Source organism: Schistocerca gregaria, chromosome 1 (assembly GCF_023897955.1).
Source record: "Schistocerca gregaria isolate iqSchGreg1 chromosome 1, iqSchGreg1.2, whole genome shotgun sequence".
Taxonomy (NCBI): domain Eukaryota; kingdom Metazoa; phylum Arthropoda; class Insecta; order Orthoptera; family Acrididae; genus Schistocerca; species Schistocerca gregaria.
This window is the reverse complement of record NC_064920.1, coordinates 162,705,754-162,731,436: the sequence shown is the minus strand read 5'-3', so window position 1 is coordinate 162,731,436 and position 25,683 is coordinate 162,705,754. Positions and strand designations below refer to the sequence as shown.

Sequence of the window (25,683 nt, the reverse complement as noted above, 5' to 3'; positions counted from 1 at the left end):
AGGGGCAACAGTCTGGATGATTGACTGATCTGGCCTTGCAACATTAACCAAAACGGCCTTGCTGTGCTGGTACTGCGAACGGCTGAAAGCAAAGGGGAACTACAGCCGTAATTTTTCCCGAGGACATGCAGCTTTACTGTATGATTAAATGATGATGGCATCCTCTTGGGTAAAATATTCCGGAGGTAAAATAGTCCCCCATTCGGATCTCCGGGCGGGGACTACTCAGGAGGATGTCGTTATCAGGAGAAAGAAAACTGGCGTTCTACGGATCGGAGCGTGGAATGTCAGATCCCTTAATCGGGCAGGTAGGTTAGAAAATTTAAAAAGGGAAATGGATAGCTTAAAGTTAGATATAGTGGGAATTAGTGAAGTTCAGTGGCAGCAGGAACAAGACTTCTGGTCAGGTGACTTCAGGGTTATAAACACAAAATCAAATAGGGATAATGCAGGAGTAGGTTTAATAATGAATAGGAAATAGGAATGCGGGTAAGCTACTACAAACAGCATAGTGAACGCATTATTGTGGCCAAGATAGATACGAAGCCCACACCTACTACAGTAGTACAAGTTTATATGCCAACTAGCTCTGCAGATGACGAAGAAATTGAAGAAATGTACGATGAAATAAAAGAAATTATTCAGATAGTGAAGGGAGACGAAAATTTAATAGTAATGGGTGACTGGAATTCGAGTGTAGGAAAAGGGAGAGAAGGAAACATAATAGGTGAATATGGATTGGAGCTAAGAAATGAAAGAGGAAGCCGCCTAATAGAATTTTGCACAGAGCACAACTTAATCATAGCTAACACTTGGTTTAAGAATCATGAAAGAAGGTTGTATACGTGGAAGAACCCTGGAGATACTAAAAGGTATCAGATAGATTATATAATGGTAAGACAGAGATTTAGGAACCAGGTTTTAAGTTGTAAGATATTTCCAGGGGCAGATGTGGACTATGACCACAATCTATTGGTTATGACCTGTAGATTAAAACTGAAGAAACTGCAAAAAGGTGGGAAATTAAGGAGATGGGACCTGGATAAACTGAAAGAACCAGAGGTTGTACAGAGTTTCAGAGAGAGCATAAGGGAACAATTGACAGGAATAGGGGAAAGAAATACAGTAGAAGAAGAATGGGTAGCTCTGAGGGATGTAGTAGTGAAGGCAGCAGAGGATAAAGTAGATACAAAGACGAGGGCTGCTAGAAATCCTTGGGTAACAGAAGAAATATTGAATTTAATTGATGAAAGGAGAAAATATAAAAATGCAGTAAATGAAGCAGGCAAAAAGGAATACAAACGTCTCAAAAATGAGATCGACAGGAAGAGCAAAATGGCTAAACAGGGATGGCTAGAGGACAAATGTAAGGATGTAGAAGCTTATCTCACTAGGGGTAAGATAGATACTGCCTACAGGAAAATTAAAGAGACCTTTGGAGAGAAGAGAACCACGTGTATGAATATCAAGAGCTCAGATGGCAGCCCAGTTCTAAGCAAAGAAGGGAACGCAGAAAGGTGGAAGGAGTATATAGAAGGTTTATACAAGGGCGATGTACTTGAGGACAATATTATGGAAATAGAAGAGGATGTAGATGAAGACGAAATTGGAGATACGATACTGCGTGAAGAGTTTGACAGAGCACTGAAAGACCTGAGTCGAAACAAGGCCCCCGGAGTAGACAACACTCCATTAGAACTACTGACGGCCTTGGGAGAGCCAGTCATGACAAAACTCTACCAGCTGGTGAGCAAGATGTATGAGACAGGCGAAATACCCTCATACTTCAATAAGAATATAATAATTCCAATCCCAAAGAAAGCAGGTGTTGACAGATGTGAAAATTACCGAACTATCAGTTTAATAAGCCACGGCTGCAAAATACTAACGCGAATTCTTTACAGACGAATGGAAAAACTGGTAGATGCAGACCTCGGGGAGGATCAGTTTGGATTCCGTCGAAATGTTGGAACACGTGAGGCAATACTGACCTTACGACTTATCTTAGAAGAAAGATTAAGAAAAGGCAAACCTACGTTTCTAGCATTTGTAGACTTAGAGAAAGCTTTTGACAATGTTGACTGGAATACTCTTTTTCAAATTCTAAAGGTGGCAGGGGTAAAATACAGGGAGCGAAAGGCTATTTATAATTTGTACAGAAACCAGATGGCAGTAATAAGTGTCGAGGGGCATGAAAGGGAAGCAGTGGTTGGGAAAGGAGTGAGACAGGGTTGTAGCCTCTCCCCGATGTTATTCAATCTGTATATTGAGCAAGCAGTAAAGGAAACAAAAGAAAAATTTGGAGTAGGTATTAAAATTCATGGAGACGAAGTAAAAACCTTGAGGTTCGCCGATGACATTGTAATTCTGTCAGAGACGGCAAAGGACTTGGAAGAGCAGTTGAACGGAATGGACAGTGTCTTGAAAGGAGGATATAAGATGAACATTAACAAAAGCAAAACGAGGATAATGGAATGTAGTCAAATTAAATCGGGTGATGCTGAGGGAATTAGATTAGGAAATGAGATACTTAAAGTAGTAAAGGAGTTTTGCTATTTAGGAAGTAAAATAACTGATGATGGTCGAAGTAGAGAGGATATAAAATGTAGACTGGCAATGGCAAGGAAAGCATTTCTGAAGAAGAGAAATTTGTTAACATCGAATATAGATTTATGTATCAGGAAGTCGTTTCTGAAAGTATTTGTTTGTAGTGTAGCCATGTATGGAAGTGAAACATGGACGATAACTAGTTTGGACAAGAAGAGAATAGAAGCTTTCGAAATGTGGTGCTACAGAAGAATACTGAAGATTAGATGGGTAGATCACGTAACTAATGAGGAGGTATTGAATAGGATTGGGGAGAAGAGAAGTTTGTGGCACAACTTGACTAGAAGAAGGGATCGGTTGGTAGGACATGTTTTGAGGCATCAAGGGATCACAAATTTAGCATTGGAGGGCAGCGTGGAGGGTAAAAATCGTAGAGGGAGACCGAGAGATGAGTACACTAAGCAGATTCAGAAGGATGTAGGTTGCAGTAGGTACTGGGAGATGAAGCAGCTTGCACAGGATAGAGTAGCATGGAGAGCTGCATCAAACCAGTCTCAGGACTGAAGACAACAACAACAACAACACAGAAACCAGACGACAGTTATAAGAGTCGAGGGACATAAAAGGGAAGCAGTGGTTGGGAAGGGAGTAAGACATGGTTGTAGCCTCTCCCCGATGTTATTCGATCTGTATATTGAGCAAGCAATAAAGGAAACAAAAGAAAAATTCGGAGTAGGTATTAAAATCCACGGAGAAGAAATAAAAACTTTGAGGTTCGCAGATGACATTGCAATTCTATCAGAGACAGCAAAGGACTTGAAAGAGCAGTTGAACGGAATGGATAGGGCCTTGAAAGGATGATATAAGATGAACATCAACAAAAGCAAAACGAACATAATGGAATGTAGTCGAATTAAGTCGGGTGATGCTAAGGGAATTAGATTAGGAAATGAGACACTTAAAGTAGTAAAGGAGTTTTACTATTTGGGGAGCAAAATAACTGATGATGGTCGAAGTAGAGAGGATATAAAATGTAGACTGGCAATGGCAAGGAAAGCGTTTCTGAAGAAGAGAAATTTGTTAACATCGAGTATAGGTTTAAGTGTCAGGAAGTCATTTCTGCAAGTATTTGTATGGAGTCTAGCCATCTATGTAACTGAAACATGGACGATAAATAGTTTCTACAAGAAGAGAATAGACGCTTTCGAAATGTGGTGTTACAGAAGAATGCTGAAGGTTAATGGGTAGATCACATAACTAATAAGGAAGTATTGAATAGGATTGGGGAGAAAAGAAGTTTGTGGCACAACTTGACCAGAAGAGGGATCGGTTGGTAGGACATGTTCTGAGGCATCAAGGGATCACTAATTTAGTATAGGAGGGGAGCATGGAGGGCAAAAATCGTAGAGGGAGACCAAGAGATGAATACACTAAGCACATTCAGAAGGATGTAGGTTGCAGTAGGTATTGGGAGATGAAGAAGCTTGCACACGATAGAATAGCATGGAGAGCTGTGTGAAACCAGTCTCAGGAGTGAAGACCGAAACAAGAACAACTATAAATTTTCAAGAAAGATTAAAAAGTATTTTGAAATCTTAGTTCAGTGTAAATAATTTTCCTTTAACCAACCTGAATTTTAATCCTTTCCTATAGTCAAGAAACAGAATGTCAGAAAAAAAGCGAAAGGATTGTGAAAAAAGTCACACTTTCAGACTGTCGATAAATTGCCAGCTAAATGGTATTAAAAAGAAGCCAGAGTTATGTCTAAAAAAGCTGATTCGACAACACTGGTAACAAGCGATCGAAGTCACGTGACCCGACCGGAAATGCTATTGGGTGTCCTTGTCTCAAAACAAGCTGCCCCTGAAGATAAGTAAAAATGTTGCATTCATTCAGCTTGTACGCGTAATAGCATCACAGTCTAACATAACAGTCGCGACACTCACTGCTGTAAAAGTTGTTACCGTTTGACAGATGAAGCGACACCAGCGCTCCAAGCGGCGAGACTAGGTGAACGTCAGACGCGTCGTAAGCATAATGTTTGTTTTGCATCCAGTTCCTACGTAATTTATGAAATGATTGAGGTATTTTCTTGCCTCCGAGGTTTTGTGTAGTATCAGAAGGCATATATATTTCTAAAAATGATTCTAAAATAATCGCAAGTATGGACAAAAACCGTGAATCTAATGGCAAGCTAAAACACATTCGTGAAGAAACGCTTGTGACGTTAGATAGAACTGCAGCTTACCACGTTGATAACAAAGGAATATAAACACACAGATCGACACGTAAGAAGCACAGACATGCATCTCTACAACGAAAACCGATCGACAGCTCATTTATCGTTCTCTAGGACTACTGTGTTAATCATTGTCGTCGCCTGTTGCCGCAAGTACGACCTTCACCTTTATATTATTCTAAGCGGGACAAGCAACTGTCAAATAGTGGGAAAAATATGTTGAAAGCATTATAATGAGCTGATTACATTACATTTCACGCTAAACCAATTATTTTAATAATTTTCAAATAATCTGTCAGTGAACAAGGTGCTAACAAAATAATGTCATTACACGAAGGAAGCAATGAAAATTAAGTGACTAACAACAGAAGTGAATGAAATACATACCAAACATAACGCTTTTGTAAGACACGAATAACTGCACTTAGTGTAGCCACTTCATCCCCAAAGCAGGTCTGTGCTGACGATCCACACGAATCTGGCTCTGACACATGGAGATTGAACTGGCTGCTTCTGTGTCATAGGACTGTTTTACAGCTTTAGATGGATTGTCGAATCTTTGTAGCAGTTTCCTCTTCATCGTCAGTTGAGGTGGCTTATGTAAGATGTCAAACAGTGTGGGTACTGCATTCCACTCGAGTTTATTATTGTCTGCCTTCATGAACTCGTTTTCTTCGAAATGTAGCGCACAAAACCTACTATTATTTTACAGGTAAACTGGGTCTTTTTTCATGAGGTCTTCTCGTCTGATATTAACTAGCCATTTTCTTCTCCTAAAACGAAACATTAATCATTAATACACATGTAGTTTGCAAGTGAATCCTGTAGTTCGTTCTCTAGATTTTCGCACAGATGACAAAATGGTAGATATCGAAATAGAAGACAGAGGGATAGAGAAACAATTAAAATCGCTCAAAAGAAGAAAGGCCGCTGGACCTGATGGGATACCAGTTCGATTTTACTCAGAGTACGCGAGGGAACATGCCCCTCTCCTTGCAGCGGTGTACCGTAGGTCTCTAGAAGAGCGTAGCGTTCCGAAGGATTGGAAAACGGCACAGGTCATCCCCGTTTTCAAGAAGGGACGCTGATCAGATGTGCAGAACTATAGACCTATATCTCTAACGTCGATCAGTTGTAGCATTTTGGAACACGTATTATGTTCGAGTATAATGACTTTTCTGGAGACTAGAAATCTACTCTGTAGGAATCAGCATTGGTTTCGAAAAACACGGTGGTGTAAACTCCAGCTCGCGCTATTCGTCCACGAGACTCAGAGGGCCATAGACACGGGTTCACAGGTAGATGCCGTGTTTCTTGACTTCCGCAAGGCGTTCGATACAGTACCCCACAGTCGTTTAATGAACAAAGCAAGAGCATATGGACTATCAGACCAATTGTGTGATTGGATTGAAGAGTTCCTAGATAACAGAACGCAGCATGTCATTCTCAGTGGAGAGAAGTCATCCGAAGCAAGAGTGATTTCAGGTGTGCCGCAGGGGAGTCTCGTAGGACCGTTGGTATTCACAATATACATAAATGGCCTGGTGGATGACATCGGAAGTTCACTTAGGCTTTTTGCAGACAATGCTGTGGTATATCGACTGGTTGTAACAATGGAAAACTGTACTGAAATGCAGGAGGATCTGCAGCGAATTGACGCATGGTGCAGGGAATGGCAATTGAATCTCAATGTAGACAAGTGTAATGTGCTGCGAATACATAGAAAGAAAGATCCCTTATCATTTAGCTACAATATAGCAGATCAGCAACTGGAAGCAGTTAATTCCATAAATTATCTCGGAGTACGCATTAGGAGTGATATAAAATGGAATTATCATATAAAGTTGATCGTCAGCAAAGCAGATGCCAGACTGATATTCATTGGAAGAATCCTAAGGAAATGCAATCCGAAAACAAAGGAAGTAGGTTACAGTACGCTTGTTCGCCCACTGCTTGAATACTGCTCAGCAGTGTGGGATCCGTACCAGATAGGGTTGATAGAAGAGATAGAGAAGATCCAACGGCGAGCAGCGCGCTTCCTTACAGGATCATTTAGTAGTCGCGAAAGCGTTACAGAGATAATAGATAAACTCCAGTGGAAGACTCTTCGGGAGAGACGCTCAGTAGCTCGGTACGGGCTTTTGTTGAAGTTTCGAGAACATACCTTCACCGAGGAGTCAAGCATTATATTGCTCCCTCCTACATATATCTCGCGAAGAGACCATGAGGATAAAATCAGAGAGATTAGAGCCCACACAGAGGCATACCGACAATCCTTCTTTCCTCGAACAATACGAGACTGGAATAGAAGGGAGAAGCGATAGAGCTACTCAAGGCACCCTGCGCCACACACCGTCAGGTGGCTTGCGGAGTATGGGTGTTGATGTAGATGTAGAGTTTAGTAATATGATGGTATATACCTATCAGGATCCTTAGGAAACCTAAAAGACTACAGCTGTGGTATCTTCTTCCTGTTGTTGCTGCAATGTATTGCGCTACAGACGCTCCCCTTGTGGATACCATTGTAGAAATCAAAATAAACAACAACTATTAGCTTTCACGATCGCACCGAAGTCACAGTTGAAGCTACTGGCCGCTTGGGGCGCTGCTGGCGCGGTAGGCAACAAAATCGAGGCGAAGTGTCGCGACTGTTATGTTAGACTGTGATAGCATCAGCGACTACCTTACTTGCGAGTGTAAGAGACTACATTTCTGTGGAAAACGGCGGAAGACAAAAAACTGGCACAAGGTGTAGCAGTACAGTGTGTTGTGCCCTGCCAGCAGGAGGAGGAGGAGGGGGGCCGGTGCAGGTGGTGCACCGGCTGCAGCAGCCGCCTGCGCTGCTCTTGCGGGGGGTGCCCCGGCCTGGACGCGGCGCGCGCCTTCATGCTGGTGCTGGCGCTGTTCTCGTGCGCGATGGCCGCTGCAGGGCTGGCGTCGCAGTTGGCACCCCTGCCGGACTTCCCCGGCGAGGCGCTGCTGAGCGTGGCCGTGGCCAAGGCGGCGCTCTACACGGCGCTCAACCTGCTGCGCCTGCTCATGCGCCGCATGCACTACGAGGAGCGCACCGTCGAGGACATGCGCTTCGACTTCGCCACCGGCGAAGATCAGCCGTACCAGCACTCCGTCGTCGCGCGGAAGTCGGTGAGTATCGCGCCGCTGCTGCAAATGTAGCATTCAATCAGCTAGTGCAGCGATTCTCAGCCTTCTGGGTGCGTCCCCCAAGTGGCAGGATAACACTAAATGGGAGGAGGAAGTGTGCGAATCAGTCAAAAAGAAAAGAAATATTAATTCAAAAATCGACCAATTTACTAAAACAAAAGCAACATTCTGACATACAAAAAAATTCACATAATTCGCTAAGGCAACGGCCTTGCCACAGTGGATACACTGGTTACCGTGAGTTCACCGAAGTTAAGCGCTGTTGGCGTGGCCGGCACTTGGATGCGTGACCATCCAGCCGCCATGCACTGTTGCCATTTTTTGGGGTGCACTCAGCCTCGTGATGCCAATTGAGGAGGTAGTCGACCGAATAGTAGCGGCTTCGGTGAAGAATACCATCATAACGACTGGGAGAGCAGTGCGCTGAGCCCCCTCCTCCCTATACGCATCCTCCTTAAGGGTGACATGGCGGTCGGATGGTCCCGGTGGCCTGAACACGGAGTGCTATATAATTCGCTAATACACTAAGGCAGGGGTTCCCAACAAAATTTTCTCAAGGACCCCCTCATCGAGCATGATTAGTACCTTGTCATATCACAGTATCAAGTACCCAAAAAACCCAAATTAAGACTCTTTCTATACGTTATCTATTTTTGGTAGTTAGAAAAAAATATTGAAATATTCATTATTGAAAAAATATTGAGCTTCAAACTTTTTCAATTTAGCTGTCACTGATATCGTTAAATTTTTGATAATTGCTCAAAATCTTTGTCTTCAAATCTGTGTGTTTAGTATAAATTGAATTATGACCTGAAAATGACAGGAAAAAAATAAAACTGAGTGTATTGGTCATTCAAGTATAATACACTTGACATTGCATTGTGTAGACATGTGTGAAAAATAAGAAAAAACTAATTTCATACAAGGTATTATTAATTTGAAAAAATACAGTTACAGCAGAGTACTCCATCAGTAAACAGTTCGTTTTAATTTTCAGTTCTTAATAAGATTAGTTCAATCTGACCATTGAGTCCAATATTTCTGAAATATTAAGTTCCAAACTTGAAACTTGCACTCTGAAATCCGACCGCATGTCGAGCTGATTCCTATATTTCTTTTTCATGAACCACATGGCAGAAACTGCTTGCTCACATCGATACGTGGTTGCAAATGGAAATATGTTTTTCATTGCTTTATATCCAAGTTTCTTGTAGGCCTTGCGTGCTGATGCGCTAGTGTGTACTAGTGTCAGTTCGCTATAGGAAGACGCTAGACGCAGAAGTTAGCTTTCGCTAAAGCTCTGCTAATGCAGGAAGCTGCCAGAACAAAAAATATGTTATGATACGAAATATATTTAATTTATTTCTTATTCTAATAAAAGTGAATATACTGTCAAAAACGCAAATTTTGAGCATAATTTGTTGGCGTGGCGTCAGGAAATTCATGTCGTTATATAGTTGCATTTCCCTATAAGCATCCTACATCTTCTTGTCGTTGTGGTCTTCAGTCCTGAGACTGGTTTGATGCAGCTCTCCATGCTACTCTATCCTGTGCAAGCTTCTTCATCTCCCAGTACCTACTGCAACCTACATCCTTCTGAATGTGCTTAGTGTATTCATCTCTTGGTCTCCCTCTACGATTTTTACCCTCCACGCTGCCCTCCAATACTAAGTTGGTGATCTCTTGATGCCTGAGAACATGTCCTACCAACCGATCCCTTCTTCTGGTCAAGTTGTGCCACAAACTTCTTTTCTCCCCAATCCTATTCAGTACTTCCTCATTAGTTATGTGATCTACCCATCTCACCTTCAGCTTTCTTCTGTAGCACCACATTTCGAAAGCGTCTATTCTCTTCTTGTATAAACTATTTATCGTCCATGTTTCACTTCCATACATGGCTAGACTCCATACAAATACTTTCACAAATGACTTCCTGACACTTAAATCTATACTCGATATTAACAAATTTCTCTTCTTCAGAAACGCTTTTCTTGCCATTGCCAGTCTACATTTTATTTCCTCTCTACTTCGACCATCATCAGTTATTTTGCTCCCCAAATAGCAAAACTCCTTTACTACTTTAAGTGTCTCATTTCCAAATCTAATTCCCTTAGCATCACCCGACTTAATTCGACTACATTCCATTATCCTCGTTTTGCTTTTGTTGATGTTCATCTTATATCCTCCTTTCAAGACCCTATCCATTCCGTTCAACTGCTCTTCCAAGTCCTTTGCTGTCTCTGACAGAATTACAATGTCATTTGCGAACCTCAAAGTTTTTATTTCTTCTCCATGGATTTTAATACCTACTCCGAATTTTTCTATTGTTTCCTTTACTGCTTGCTCAATATACAGATTGAATAACACGGGGGAGAGACTACAACCCTGTCTCACTCCCTTCCCAACCACTGCTTCCCTTTCCTCTCCCTCGACTCTTAGAACTGCCATCTGGTTTCTGTACAAATTGTAAATAACCTTTCACTTCCTGTATTTTACACCTGCCACCTTCAGAATTTGAAAGAGAGTATTCCAGTCAACATTGTCAAAAGCTTTCTCTATGTCTACAAATGCTAGAAACGTAGATTTGCCCTTCCTTAATCTAGCTTCTAAGATAAGTCGTAGGGTCAGTATTGCCTCACGTGTTCCAATATTTCTACGGAATGCAAACTGATTTTCCCCGAGGTCGGCTTCTACTAGTTTTTCCATTCGTCTGTAAAGAATTCGTGTTAGTATTTTGCAGCTGTGACTTATTAAACTAATAGTTCGGTAATTTTCACATCTGTCAACACTTGCTTTCTTTGGGATTGGATTTATTATATTCTTCATGAAATCTGAGGGTATTTCGCCTGTTTCATACATCTTGCTCACCAGATGGTAGAGTTTTGTCAGGACTGGTTCTCCCAAGGCTGTAAGTAATTCTAGTGGAATGTTGTCTACTCCAGGGACCTTGTTTCGACTCAGGTCTTTCAGTGCTCTGTCAAGCTTTTCATGCACTATCATATCTCCCATTTCATCTTCATCTACATCCTCTTCCATCTGCATAATATTTCCCTCAAGTACTTCGCCCTTATATAGACCCTCTATATACTCCTTCTACCATTCTGCTTTAGTCCCCCTTAAACATCACAACAACCAGCCCCCCAACCAACCATTCTACTTTCCCTTCTTTGCTTAGAACTAGGTTTCCATCAAAGCTCTTGATACTCATGCGAGTGGTTCTCTTTTCTCCAAAGGTCTCTATAATTTTCCGGTAGGCTGTATCTATCTTACTCCTAGTGAGATAAGCCTCAACATCCTTACATTTGTCCTCTAGCCATCCCTTCTTAGCTATTTTGCACTTCCTGTCAGTATCATTTTTGAGATGTTTGTAATCCTTTTTGCTTGCTTCATTTACTGCATTTTTATATTTTCTCCTTTCAGCAATTAAATTCAATATTTCTTCTGTTGCCAAAGGGTTTCTACTAGCCCTTGTCTTTTTACCTACTTGATCCTCTGCTGCCTTCACTACTTCATCCCTCAAAGCTACCCATTCTTCTTCTACTATATTTCTTTCCCCAATTCCTGTCAATTGTTCCCTTATGCTCTCCCTGAAACTCTTTACAACCTCTGGTGCTTTCGGTTTATCCAAGTCCCATATCCTGAAATTCCCACCTTTTTGCAGTTTCTTCAGTTTTAATCTACAGGTCATAACCAATAGATTGTGGACAGAGTCCATATCTGTCCCTGGAAATGTTTTACAATTTAAAACCTGGTTCCTAAATCTCTGTCTTACCATTATATACTCTATCTGAAACCTGTCAGTATCTCCAGCCTTCTTCCATGTATACAGCCTTTTTTTATGATTCTTGAACCAAGTGTTAGCTATGATTAAGTTGTACTCTGTGCAAAATTCTTCCAGGCGGCTTCCTCTTTCATTTCGTAGCCCCAATCCATATTCACCTACTACGTTTCCTTTTCTCCCTTTTACTACTACCGAATTCCAGGTACCCATTGCTATTAAATTTTCGTCATCCTTCCCTATCTGAATAATTTCTTTTATTTCATTATACATTTCTTCAATTTCTTCATCATCTGCAGAGTTAGTTGGCATATAAACTTGTACTACTGTAGGAGGTGTGGGCTTCGTATCTATCTTGGCCACAATAATGCGTTCACTATGCTGTTTGTAGTAGCTTACCCGCATTCCTATTTCCTATTTATTATTAAACCTACTCGTGCATTACCCCTATTTGATTTTGTGTTTATAACCCTGTATTCACCTGACCAGAAGTCTTGTTCCCCCTGCCACCGAACTTCACTAATTCCCACTATATCTAACTGTAACCTATCCATTTCTCTTTTTAAATTTTCTAACCTACCTGCCCGATTAAGGGATCTGACATTCCACGCTCCGATCCGTAGAACGGCACTTTTCTTTCTCCTGATAACGACATCCTCTTGAGTAGTCCCCGCCCGGAGATCCGAATGGGGGACTATTTTACCTCCGGAATAATTTACCCAAGAGAACGCCATTATCATTTAATCATAGAGTAAAGCTGTATGCCCTCGGGAAAAATTACGGCCGTAGTTTCCCCTTGCTTTCAGCCGTTCGCAGTACCATCACAGCCAGGCCGTTTTGGTTATTGTTACAAGGCCAGATCAGTCAATCATCCAGACTGTCCCTTGCAACTACTGAAAAGGCTGCTGCTCCTCTTCAGGAACCACACTTTTGTCTCCGTTGTGGTTGCACCTACTGTACGGCTATCTGTATCGCTGAGGCACGCAAGCCTCCCCACCAACGGCAAGGTCCATGGTTCATGGGGAGAGGAGGGAGGCTCTTATGCGCTAGAATCGCTGCTGTCGCGTCACCTAAGGACTCGGCTCACGAGCTCAATTAGGTATATGAATCAGGCCCGAGGGTTATAAATCATTGCAAATGCTCACTCTATTTATTTTTATTTATGTATCTATTTACTTAACCTGATCTGATTAGACCTAACAGGTATCATTTTGCACGTGCAGTACCTATTACAACATAGTTACCTAAGAAATAACAATTTTAGTATAACAGCTAGAATTAAAATGATTTGAGTGTCTATAGTGGTAGTGCGAGTAATTGTAATATGAACTAACAAAGCACTACCACAGCAGCAGCCACTATAGTAATAAAAATAATAATAATAATAATAATAATAATAATAATAATAATAATGACAATAATGATAATGGCAGATATAATTCTGGGAAGACGGAATTTTAGGAGATTACACTGGCTAAGAAAACTGGGAAATGAGGAAATCAGGTTGGAAAGAGGAATAAATAAGTATAGCGAGTGGGTACAGGTACAATGGTAATCTTGTCGTTGCTTTAGAAGTTATGTCATTGAGTGTCTCCTGAAGCAGGAGTGCAGTGGTGGCCAATCCTTCTGAACCATCACCCCTGAGTGCAGTCGGATATTAGATACACTACTGGCCATTAAAATTGCTACAGCAAGAAGAAATGCAGATGATAAACGGGTAGTCATTGGACAAATATATTATACTACAACTGACATGTGATTACATTTTCACCCAGTTTGAGTCATAGATCATGAGAAATCAGTACCCAGAACAACCACCTCTGGCCGTAATAACGGCCTTGATACGCCTGGGCATTTAGTCGAACAGAGCTTGGATGGCGTGAACAGGTACAGCTGCACATGCAGCTTCAACAGATACCACAGTTCATCAAGAGTAGTGACGCGTATTGTGACGAGCCAGTTGCTCGGCCACCATTGACCAGATGTTTTCAATTGGTGAGAGATCTTGAGAGTGTGCTGGCCAGGGCAGCAGTCGAACATTTTCTGTATCCAGAAAGGCCCGTACAGGACCGGCAAAGTGCGGTCGTGCATTATCCTGCTGAAATGTAGGATTTCGCAGGGATCGAATGAAGGGCAGAGCCACGGGTCGTAACACATCTGAAATGTAACGTCCACTGTTCAGAGTGCCGTCAACGCGAACAAGAGGTGACCGAGACGTGTAACCACGGGCACCCCATACCATCACGCCGGGTGATACTCCAGTATGGCGTGAAAAATACACGCTTCTAATGTCCGTTCACCGCCATGTCGCCAAACACGGATACGACCATCATGATGCTGTAAACAGAACCTGGATTCATCCGAAAAAAAAATGGTTCAAATGGCTCTGAGCACTATGAGACTTAACATCTGAGGTCATCCCCTAGAGCTTAGAACTACGTAAACCTAACTAACCTAAGGACACCACACACATCCATGCCCGACGCCGGATTCGAACCTGCGACCGTAGCGGTCGCACGATTCCAGGCTGTAGCCCCTAGAACCGCTCGGCCACACCGGCTGGCCATCCGAAAAAAATACGTTTTGCCATTCGTGCACCGATGTTCGTCGTTGACTACACCATCGCAGGCGCTTCTGTCTGTGATGCAGCGTCAAGGGTAACCGCAGCCATGATCTCCGAGCTGATACGTAGTCCATACTGCTGCAAACGTCGTCGAACTGTTCGTGCAGATGGTTGTTGTCTTGCAAACGTCCCCATCTGTTGACTCCGGGATCGAGACGTGGCTGCACGATCCGTTACAGCCACGCGGATAAGATGCCTGTCATATCGACTGCTAGTTATACGAGGCCGTTGGGATCCAGCACGGCGTTCCGTATTACCCTCCTCAACCCACCAGTTCCATATTCTGCTATCAGTCATTGCATATCGACCAACGCGAGTTGCGATACGATAAACCACAATCGCGATACGCTACAATCCGACCTTTATCAAAGTCGGAAATGTCATGGTACGCATTTCTCCTCCTTACACAAGGCATCACAACAACGCTTCACCAGCCAACGCCGGTCAACAGCTGTTTGTGTATGAGAAATCGGTTGGAAACTTTCCTTATGTCAGCACATTGTAGGTGTCGCAACCGGCGCCAACCTTGTGTGAATGATCTGGAAAACTAATCATTTGCATATCACGGCTTCTTCTTCCTGTCGGTTAAATTTCGCGTCTGTAGCACGTCATCTTCGTGGTGTAGCAATATTAATGGCCAGTAGTGTAGTTCCCTCACCTCCTTCCCCATCAACATTAAGTCTAACAATAATTTAGAATTCCCTAGCTACACTTGCTAGACTCAAGCCATAGACCTCATTTAAAATCAGCCAAGTTAAAATGTCTGCATACCCATTGTTTGTAAACCACTTGATTGGTACACTCCTTACTTCCGAACTGGCAGAAGCTGGAAGACCTAATAATAATAATAATAATAATAATAACCCCGTTGAGGCCCGGGAAAACCCCCTGGGGGCCCGTGGAAAGAATAGGCCACCGGTATGTTCTGCCAGTCGTAAAAGGCGACGAAAAGAACAAACCACTAATAGGGCTAACCCACCTTTTAGTGTGATTAGTTGGTTCAGGACAGAACTAATTAAGCCTCGGACAAGCGCTGTCATGGTCTGGGACGACGCTTGAACCCTATGTCCGTCCACAATGGTAATGACACTGCTAGCCACACGGAAAATGCTTTAAATCCAAATAGAGGTGTTTTGCAGGATATGATTCCTGCAACCACTCTAGAAGGAAAACAAAGGCATAGGATGAGATGGTCACATGAAGTTAACAGACACCTCGTGTTCTGTTATTACCAACCAACAAACTTAGGAACCAACACAACCGGATACAGATCACAAGTATACACAAAATTTATTACCAGATACCCAGACTTAAAAATTTTAACAGAACAACGACTAGCTGATCATATCCGTGTTACAATAAAAAATAACAGGATACCCCAGTCAGAATAAGAAAACATGATACAACAAGTACAACAAATACTGCAACAAAATAATGTGCAATCAGAAGAAGAAGAAAATACAGTAATGGACTCAAACATCCCAGAGCAAATAAACAAAGAACAACACACATCAATTAAACAATCAGAGGAAAACGAAATTTTAAGACAGCCACCAGAACAAGCACAAATAGAACATGAAGTTAGATATAGAAGAAAAATTTCAGATTGTAGAACACAAAGACACAAATACAGACATTAGACCATTCTTGCATAGACCACCAAATAACCCAGAAGTCTAAACAACAATAACAACTATCAACACAATCATACACAAAAAATAAATGAAAATACAACTATGGAAGAGTTACAACTATTGGTTTATATAGGAGCACTCACTACACTAAATATACACACTGGGCAGAGATCCGAACCAACCAACACACAGAAGAAACCCACAAAACCAGCATGGCAACACAGGCTACAGATCAGAATAGAAAAATTGAGAAAAGACATCAGACAGCTAACACAATGTATGAGAAATGAAATGTCAGAAAAAAAAAACGAAAAGGGTTAGGTAAAATCTCACAACAAGAAGCGATATAGCAATTAGATGAAAAGCAGCAGAAATTACAAGCATTGGCCAAACGACTTGGAAGATACAAAAAAAGTGAAAATAGAAGGAAACAAAACCAAACATTCAACACAAACCAAAAGAAATTTTGGCCGACAATAGATAACACACACATTAAAATAGACAATCCACCAAACATAACAGACATGGAACACTTCTGGAGCAACATATGGTCAAACCCAGTACAACATAACAGGCATGCACGGTGGATACAAGCAGAAACAGACACATACAAGATGATAACATAAATGCCTGAAGTGATAATTTTTCAACATGAAGTCACCCAAGCAATTAATTCTACTCGCAATTGGAAAGCCCCTGGAAAAGGTAAAATAGCAAAATTGTGGCTAAAGAAGTTCACCTCAACACATTCACATCTAACTAAATTATTTAACAGTTACATTGCAGACGGATACACATTCCTTGATACACTTACACATGGAATAACTTATCTGAAACCTAAAGATCCAGCAAACACAGCATACCCGGCTTAATATCGCCCCATAACATGCCTACCAATAATATACAAAATATTAACTTCCGTCATTACACAGAAATTAATGACACATACAACACAGAACAAAATTATGAATGAAGAACAAAAAGGCTGATGCAAAGGAGCATGAGGATGTAAAGAGCAACTGATAATAGATGGAGAGGTGACATATCAAGCTAAAACTAAACAAAGGTTGCTACACTATGCATACCAAAAAGCTTTTGATAGTGTACCCCACTCATGGTTACTACAAATACTGGAAATATATAAAGTAGACCTTAAATTGATACAGTTCCTAAACATAGAAATGAAAACTTGGAAAACCATACTTAATATCCAAACAAATTCAAATAATATCACATCACAGCCAATACAGATTAAGTGTGGAATATACCAAGAGACTCATTAAGTCCTTTCTGGTTCTGCGTTCCTCTGAACCCACTATCCAACATGCTAAATAATACAAATTATGGATAAAATATTACTGGAACATACCCACAGAAAATTACACATTTGATATACATGGGTGATCTAAAACTACTTTCAGCAATAAATCAACAACTCAACCAATTACTAAAGATAACAGAAGTATTCAGCAATGATATAAATATGGCTTTTGGAACAGACAAATGTAAGAAAAATAGCATAGTCAAGGTAAAACACACTAAACAAGAAGATTACATATTCGATAACCACAGCGACTGCATAGAAGCGATGGAAAAAATAGATGCCTATAAATATCTAGGATACAGGCAAAAAATAGGAATAGATAATACAAATATTAAAGAAGAACTAAAAGAAAAATATAGACAAAGACTAACAAAAATACTGAAAACAGAATTGACAGCAAGAAACAAGACAGAAGCTATAAATACTTCTGCTATACCAATATTTACCTATTCATATGGAGTAGTGAAATGGAGTAACACAGAACTAGAAGCACTCAATACACTTACACAGTTACAAAACCACAAATATAGACTACATCACATACATTCAGCAACAGAAAGATTCACATTAAGCAGAAAGGAAGGAGGAAGGGGATTTATCGACATAAAAAAACCTACATTATGGACAGGTAGACAATTTAAGAAAATTCTTTATAGAACTAGCAGAAACTATCAAAATACACAAAGCAATCACTCATATAAATACATCCGCTACACCACTGCAATTTCATAACTGCTTCTACAACCCTTTAGATCACATAACATCAACAGATACGAAGAAAGTAAATTGGAAAAAGAAAACACTAAATGGCAAGCACCCATATCATGCAACACAGCCACACATCGATCAAGACGCATCCAACACATGGCTAAGAAAAGGCAATATATACAGTGAGACGGAAGGATTCATGATTGCAATACAGGATCAAACAATAAACACCAGTTATTACAGCAAGCATATTATTAAAGATCCCAATACCACAACAGATAAATGCAGACTTTGCAAACAACAAATAGTAAATCACATCACAAGTGGATGTACAATACTAGCAAATACAGAATACCCCAGAAGACATGACAATGTAGCAAAAATAATACATCAACAGCTTGCCTTACAACAGAAACTTATAAAACAACACGTTCCCACATACAAGTATGCACCACAAAATGTACTGGACAATGATGAATACAAATTATACTGGAACAGGACCATTATAACAGATAAAACAACACCACATAGCAAACCTGACATCATACTCACCAATAAAAAGAAGAAATTAACGCAACTAATCGAAATATCCATACCCAATACAACAAATATACAAAAAAAGAAAACAGGAAAAAAATTGAAAAATACATCCAACTGGCTGATGAACTCAAGGACATGTGGCATCAGGATAAAGTTGACATTATACCAATTATAATATGAACTACAGGAGTCATACCACACAATATCCACCAGTACATCAACGCAATACAGCTACATCCAAACTTAAATATACAACTACAGAAATCTGTAATTATTGATACATGTTCAATTACCCGAAAGTTCCTAAATGCAATGTAACGTATACCGTAGAGTTAAAAGGAAGTCACGCTTGATCAAGGTCCGCGTCACTTTCCACTTTTGACCAGACATAACCTCTGAGAAAAGGAAGAATAATAATACCTACAGCAATGAGCTAGCCATTACGCACTTGCTATTGTGTTGTGGTATCAGTGACTTCGTTTATTACATTATGCATTGGAAAAAAGTCTGTATTGACTTGTGTATTGCTGTAGATAAAACAGTTTTGCATATTAAGCATAGGCGAGATACTCTCCTCTCTATGAACTATCGATAGCCAAACCCTTATTTCAGTGGCTATTTATGAGATACAGTGGATGTCATAAATAGTCTACCTGCTGTATTGTCTGCCTGGACAGGTGGAAGTCAGTGTGCCACCCATAATTCATTTTCTCGAAACTGGAGATGGATATGGATCTCCTCCCAAATTTAAAGAAAAATTCAGTATGTCTGCAACATCTACATCCACATAGGTACTCCACAAGCGACCATACGGTGCGTGGCGAAGGGTACCTCGTACCACTACTTGTCATTCCCTTTCCTGTCCCAGTCGCAAATAAAGTGAGGGAGAAACGACTGCCTATATGACTCTGTATGAGCCCTGATTTCTTGTATCTTATCTTCGTGCTCCCTACGCGAAATGTTATTGTCGGCAGTAGAGTCGTTGGGCAGTCAGCTTCAAGTGCCGGTTCTCTAAATCTCAATAGTGTTTCTCGAAAAGACCGTCTCCTTCCCTCCAGGGACTCCCATTTGAGTTCCCGAAGCATCTCCGGAACACTTACGTGTTGTTCGAACCTACCGGTAACAAATCTAGCAGTCCATCTCTGAATTGCTTCGATCTCTTCCTTCAATCCGACTTGGTACGGACGCCAAATTCTAGAGCAGTACTGAACAGCAGGTCGCACAAGCGTCCTATATGCGGTCTCCTTTACAGGTGAACCACTCTTTCCTGAAATTCTTCCAATAAACGCAAGTCGACCATTCCCCTTTTCTGCCGCGATTCTCACATGTTCGTTCCACCTCATATCGCTTTGTAACGTTACGTACAGATATTTAAATCACTTGACACTGTCAAGCAGGACATGCTGTATCCGAACATTACGGGTTTGATCTTTCTGTTCATCAGCATTAAGTTACATTTTTCCACATTTAGGGCTAGCTGCCATTCATCATACCATCTGGAAATTTTGTCCAAGTCATCTTGTATCTTCCCACAGTCACTCAACTTCGACAACAATGTATAATCTGAAGTCCACCAAATGTGGTGACACATTCTTCTCATATAGAATGTCCTTGAGGAAGTTGATCAAAATCAGTGAGCCACATGTCAGGCCGTATCCTTGTCAGCTACGATGGCAGTCGGAGGTACTTACGACTTACCTTGTTTGTCCCGCTCCACCCAACGTCAGAAACGAAATGGCGGGAAATATTTTTTTCACCTTGTTACCTCCAGCTACTACATTAATTAAAGAAATTAAACTTTCGTATGATAATTAATCGGAATCCTTAGCTGCCAACAGGTGCTGTTGATATACCTCAATGGGGACAGCTGAAAATGTGTGCCCCGACCTCTTGCTTACATGGCAGACGTTCTATCCATTTGAGCCACCGGGGGCTTATCCCCTGCACGCTTCCCGTAAGACCCACATTCCCAACTATCCACAATCTCCATTCGTAATGTTCCTAAAGGATATTCGCAAATTCACTCAATACTTTCTAGAGAAGCTGCATGGTCATCATTGGTGTCTGTTCTTTCGGAACAGTTACTATCTTCATACAGTTAAAGGCTACCGGGACAATGACCTTCTTCTGTGTGAATACGCACACTTTGTCCGATCTCTTACGGAAATCATCACCTTAGTTGGCGCAAGTAATGAGTGACTCGGCAAATATCCTTTAGGATTTCTTCCAATCCATATGTGTCATACAGCAAACCAGTGCTTAACAGTATTGGTTAAAAAGAGTCTTCGTTGCAATTTTAGTTTTTTTATTTTTCAACGACGCGTTTCACCTTATTTAGGCATCTTCAGGATCTCTACATAGAAAACAGAGAACAAATACATCTATTATAGAATCGCGATAGCGTTGAGCAGACTTGGATAACATGTAAGCATGTATAAACAGATCAACTATTGAAAGAACAAATACCTTAATTTGGTATTTCTTAGAAGAATCCTTTAGTCAGTGTAGCCACAGGGCATCGTCGAATATATCAGGCCAACATAACCTTCGTTAAACTCAGTAAAAACTAGAAATATAAAATAGTAAAATCATTACCTTTTCTATATGGATGCGAGAGGCACCAAGATCTGCATAACGCGTTCCCGTCCACAGGAGCGAGTAACAGAGTAAGATTAGGGCTCAGGTAGTAAGCATAATGCACCACAGCGTCGTGTGCCAGTACTGAAGCCTAATGCAGAATCACCTCAAGAGGTGGCGCTGCGACGCAGCAGTAATAAGAGCGAGAGATCGTAAACTGGATATACATACCCGCTAAAACTTTATAAATGTAATGCACATGAAACATTGATAACATGGAATTTATAGGGGCAACACCTGTGCAATAACTTATCCTAAAATTTTCACGAAGTAAATTTAAAATGAGAAAACAAGGTGTATAATACAACACACAGATGCAGTACGTAAACAGGTTTTTCGTATCATATACCACTAGAACGAGACCATTAAAAACACAGGACCGTAATTTCAGATAAAGAGGCCGCCCATACAATACTCAATACTGCGTCATTCGGAGGTAGAACTTCTAACAAGAAAACTTTTTTTTATAAAATACAAGTAAAATTATTAGGCTTAAAAATACACACCATCGTGGAAGACGGTCGTTATGCGGGTAAATTCCCCCCTTTTTTTATAGCTACATCGAAATGAGTAAAATGCGTCATCATCTAAAGCGACAAACTCGCAAGTATCCTATAGGACGCATTTTACACATTTCAATGTAGCTATAAAAAAAGGGGAGGGGAAAAAAGTTTAACCGCATAACGTCCGTCTTTGGTGTGTATTTTAAGCCTAATAATTTTACGTGCATTTTATAAAAAAAAGTTTTCTTGCTAGAAGTTCTAGCTCTGAATGACGCAGTATTGAATATTATATGGGCGGCCTCTTTATCTGAAATTACGATTCTGTGTTTTTAATGGTCTCGTTCTAGAACAGACACCATATCCGTATATGTATATAGTTCTGGCAACACCGGCCATGACCTTCTTCTTCTGTGCGGATGCACACATATTCACCTAACTCTTACGGGACTTGGTACGTGTTACTAGAGGAGGCCGAAATGCACGCGTCTTAGCTCACGCATGCTGGCGTGAGGAGGGAAGGACTATACTGACGTGAGGTCTGGAACATGACAAGGAATTAAAATTCAGAAAGCGGACGTAATTAGTTTCATACTTAACTTTAATCCATTAATGATGAACGTCGCTCTTGACGGTACATGATGCACAATATTATCTGTTCAGAATAGTAACTGAATATGGCGCCTTGCTAGGTTGTAGCAAATGATGTAGCTGAAGGCTATGCTAAATTGTCCTCTCGGCAAATGAGAGCGTATGTAGACAGTGAACCATCGCTAGCAAAGTCAGCTGTACAACTGAGGCGAGTGCTAGGGAGTCTCTCTAGACTAGACCTGCCGTGTGGCGGCGCTCGGTGTGCAATCACTGATAGTGGCGACACGCGGGTCCGACGTATACTAAACGGACCGCGGCCGATTTAAAGGCTACCACCCAGCAAGTATGATGTCTGGCGGTGACACCACAGGTCTCACGGGAAGCGTGCAAGGGATAAGTCCCTGCAGTAGCGCTACCCTCTGCGCCCTCGCTGGCTCAGATGGATAGAGCGTCTGCCGTGTAAGCAGGAGATCCCGGGTTCGATTCCTGGTCGGGGCACACATTTTTAGCTGTTCCCATTGAGGTATATCAACAACACCTGTTGGCAGTTGAGGGTTTCGATTAATTACCATTTCTTTCTAGAGAAGCTGTATGGTCATCATTGGTATCTGTTCTTTCGGTACAGTTACTATCTTCATAAACTCTAATATTTCTCACTCCGAAAACCGACTGGTAGTGGTAGGGCAGTCAGAATAGTCATTTATCAAATGTAGGAAGCGTATGTGGAATGCTGTACATCCGGAACTTGACGTGTGTGTTTGTCCGCAGCTGCGGCTGGACAGCGTGAAGACGCGAGAGCTGTGGGCGCAGATCGCTGACGACGTGCTGGGGGGCGTGCCCGCGGCTCTCGCCTTCGTCGCCTTCAACAGCCGCCTGCTCGCCGGTCAGACGCTCTTGGCAGATTTCAACGACGCAACCATCATAGCGCTCGCCTCCATCGGCATTCTGTTCAAGGTAGCTCCCGCTCTGCTGCGTTTTCTCTCATTCACCAGGTGTTGCAATAAACAAGCGTGAACAAATACGAGGGTCGTTCAATAAGTAATACCCCACTTTTTTTTCTCAGAACGTATTTACTGTTAAGAGTCAGAATTGGTGACAATATACATCAACATGTCATGTCCATGTCCTATTTTTCTACGTAGTCTCCATCACGTTCTATGGCGGGATTAGCCGAGCGGTCACAGGCGCTGCAGCCATGGACTGTGCGGCTGATCCCAGCGGAGGTTCGAGTCCTCGCTCGGGCATGGGCGTGTGTGTTTGGTGTTCGTCCTTAGGATAATTTAGGTTAAGTAGTGTGTAAGCTTAGGGACTGATGACCTTAGCAGTTAAGTCCCATAAGATTTATTACAAAAAAAAAAAAACCGCCAACACTGTGGAAGTCCGCATATTTCCTGCTGGTAAAAGCTCTTGTCCTGTAGGCGTAGCCATGTTTCACTGCATGACTGACACTCTCGTCATCTCCAAAGTGTGTTCCCCGTAGAGAATCTTTAAGCGGCCCAAAACGATGGAAGTCCGAGGGTGCCAGGTCTGGACTGTAGCATGTCTGGAGCAGTGGCTGGGTCAAAGCGTCCCGACTGTGGCTGATCATTGAGCTCTGTTTCTGAAATTCCTGGCGCTGTTACCTTTTTTACACATCGCCCAACTGTACTCCATAAACTGCAGCATCGACATACACTCAATACAAACATTTGTGGATGTTAACCACGGTTTCCTTTTCTGCACACAAGAATTCAATAACAGCACGCTGCTTGTAACGTGAGTCAGCTATATGCCATGGCGGTTCGAAACTCCAACGGCTCATAGAACGAACATCAGATGTAAAGCACCAACAAAGACGTTTGTCTATGTACACTACTGGCAATTAAAATTGCTACACCAAGAAGAAATGCAGATGATAAACGGGTATTCATTGGACATACATATTATACTAGAACTGACATCTGATTACATTTTCACGCAATTTGGATGCATGGATCCTGAGAAATCAGTACCCAGAACAACCACCTCTGGCCGTAATAACGGCCTTGATAAGCCTGGGCATTGAGTCAAACAGAGCTTGGATGGCGTGTACAGGTAAGGCTGCCCATGCATCTTCAACACGATACCACAGTTCATCAAGAGTAGTGACTGGCATATTGTGACGAGTCAGTTGCTCGGCCACCATTGACCAGACTTTTTCAGTTGGTCAGAAATCTGTAGAATGTGCTCGCCAGGGCAGCAGTCGAACATTTTCTGTATCCAAAAAGTCCTGTACAGGACCTGCAACATGAAATCGTCCTTTATCCTGCTGAATTGTAGGATTTCGCAGGGATCGCATGAAAGATAGAGCCACGGGTCGTAACACATCTCAAATGTAACGTCCACTGTTCAAAGTACCGTCAATGCGAACAAGAGGTGACCGAGACGTGTAACCAGCGGCACCCCATACCATCATGCTGGGTGATACGCCAGTATGGCGATGACGAATACACGCTCCCAATGTGCATTCACCGCGATGTCGCCAAACACGGATCCGACCATCATGATGCTGTAAACATGACATGAATTCATCCGAAAAAATGACGTTTTGCCATTCGTGCACCCAGGTTCGTCGCTGAGTACACCATCGCAGGCGCTCCTGTCTGTGATGCAGCGTCAAGGGTAACCGCAGCCATGGTCTCCGAGCTGATAGTCCATGCTGCTGCAAACTTCGTCGAACTGTCCGTGCAAATGGTTGTTGTCTTACAAACGTCACCATCTGTTGTATCAGGGATCGAGACGTGGCTGCACGATACGTTACAGCCATGCGGATAAGATGCCTCTCATCTCGACTGCTAGTGATACGAGGCCATTGGGATCCAGCACGGCGTTCCGTATTACCCTCCTGAACCAACCGATTCCATATTCTGCTAACAGTCATTGGAATTCGACCAACGCGAGCAGCAATGTCGCGATACGATAAACCGCAATCGCGGTAGGCTGCAATCCGACCTTTATCAAAGTCGGAAACGTGATGGTACGCATTTCTCCTCCTTACACGAGGCATCACAAAAACGTTTCACCAAGCAACGCCGGTCAACTCCTGTTTGTGTATGAGAAATCGGTTGGAAACTTTCCTCATGTCAGCACGTTGTAGGTGTCGCCACCGGCGCCAACCTTGTGTGAATGCTCTGAAAAGCTAATCATTTGTATATCACAGCATCTTCTTCCTGTCGGTTAAATTTAGCGTCTGTAGCAGGTTATCTTCGTGGTGTAGCAATATTAATGGACAGTAGTGTATATTAATAGCTTTTGAAAAAAATATAGGGCATTACGTGTTGAACGACCCTCGTACATCAACCAGATACATTTTATACATGTCGATTTGTGACAGGACGCGCTTCGTGCGTTTGCCCATCTAAATTTGTGGCAACATATGTAT

At 41.9% G+C, this 25,683-nt stretch overlaps 1 protein-coding gene across 2 annotated transcripts in view; it reads left to right on the top strand.

Moving 5' to 3' along the window:
* The window catches only part of LOC126335915 (uncharacterized), a 131,218-nt gene that overhangs the window by 69,227 nt on the left and 36,308 nt on the right, over positions 1-25,683 (top strand). Inside the window, exons 2-3 of one of the 2 annotated variants that reach the window (XM_049999392.1) lie at positions 7,568-7,930; positions 23,052-23,237. In XM_049999392.1, the coding sequence (XP_049855349.1) occupies positions 7,568-7,930; positions 23,052-23,237 (549 nt within the window). The remainder of the gene's footprint in view (positions 1-7,567; positions 7,931-23,051; positions 23,238-25,683) is intronic. The other variant, XM_049999399.1, reaches the window with a different exon arrangement.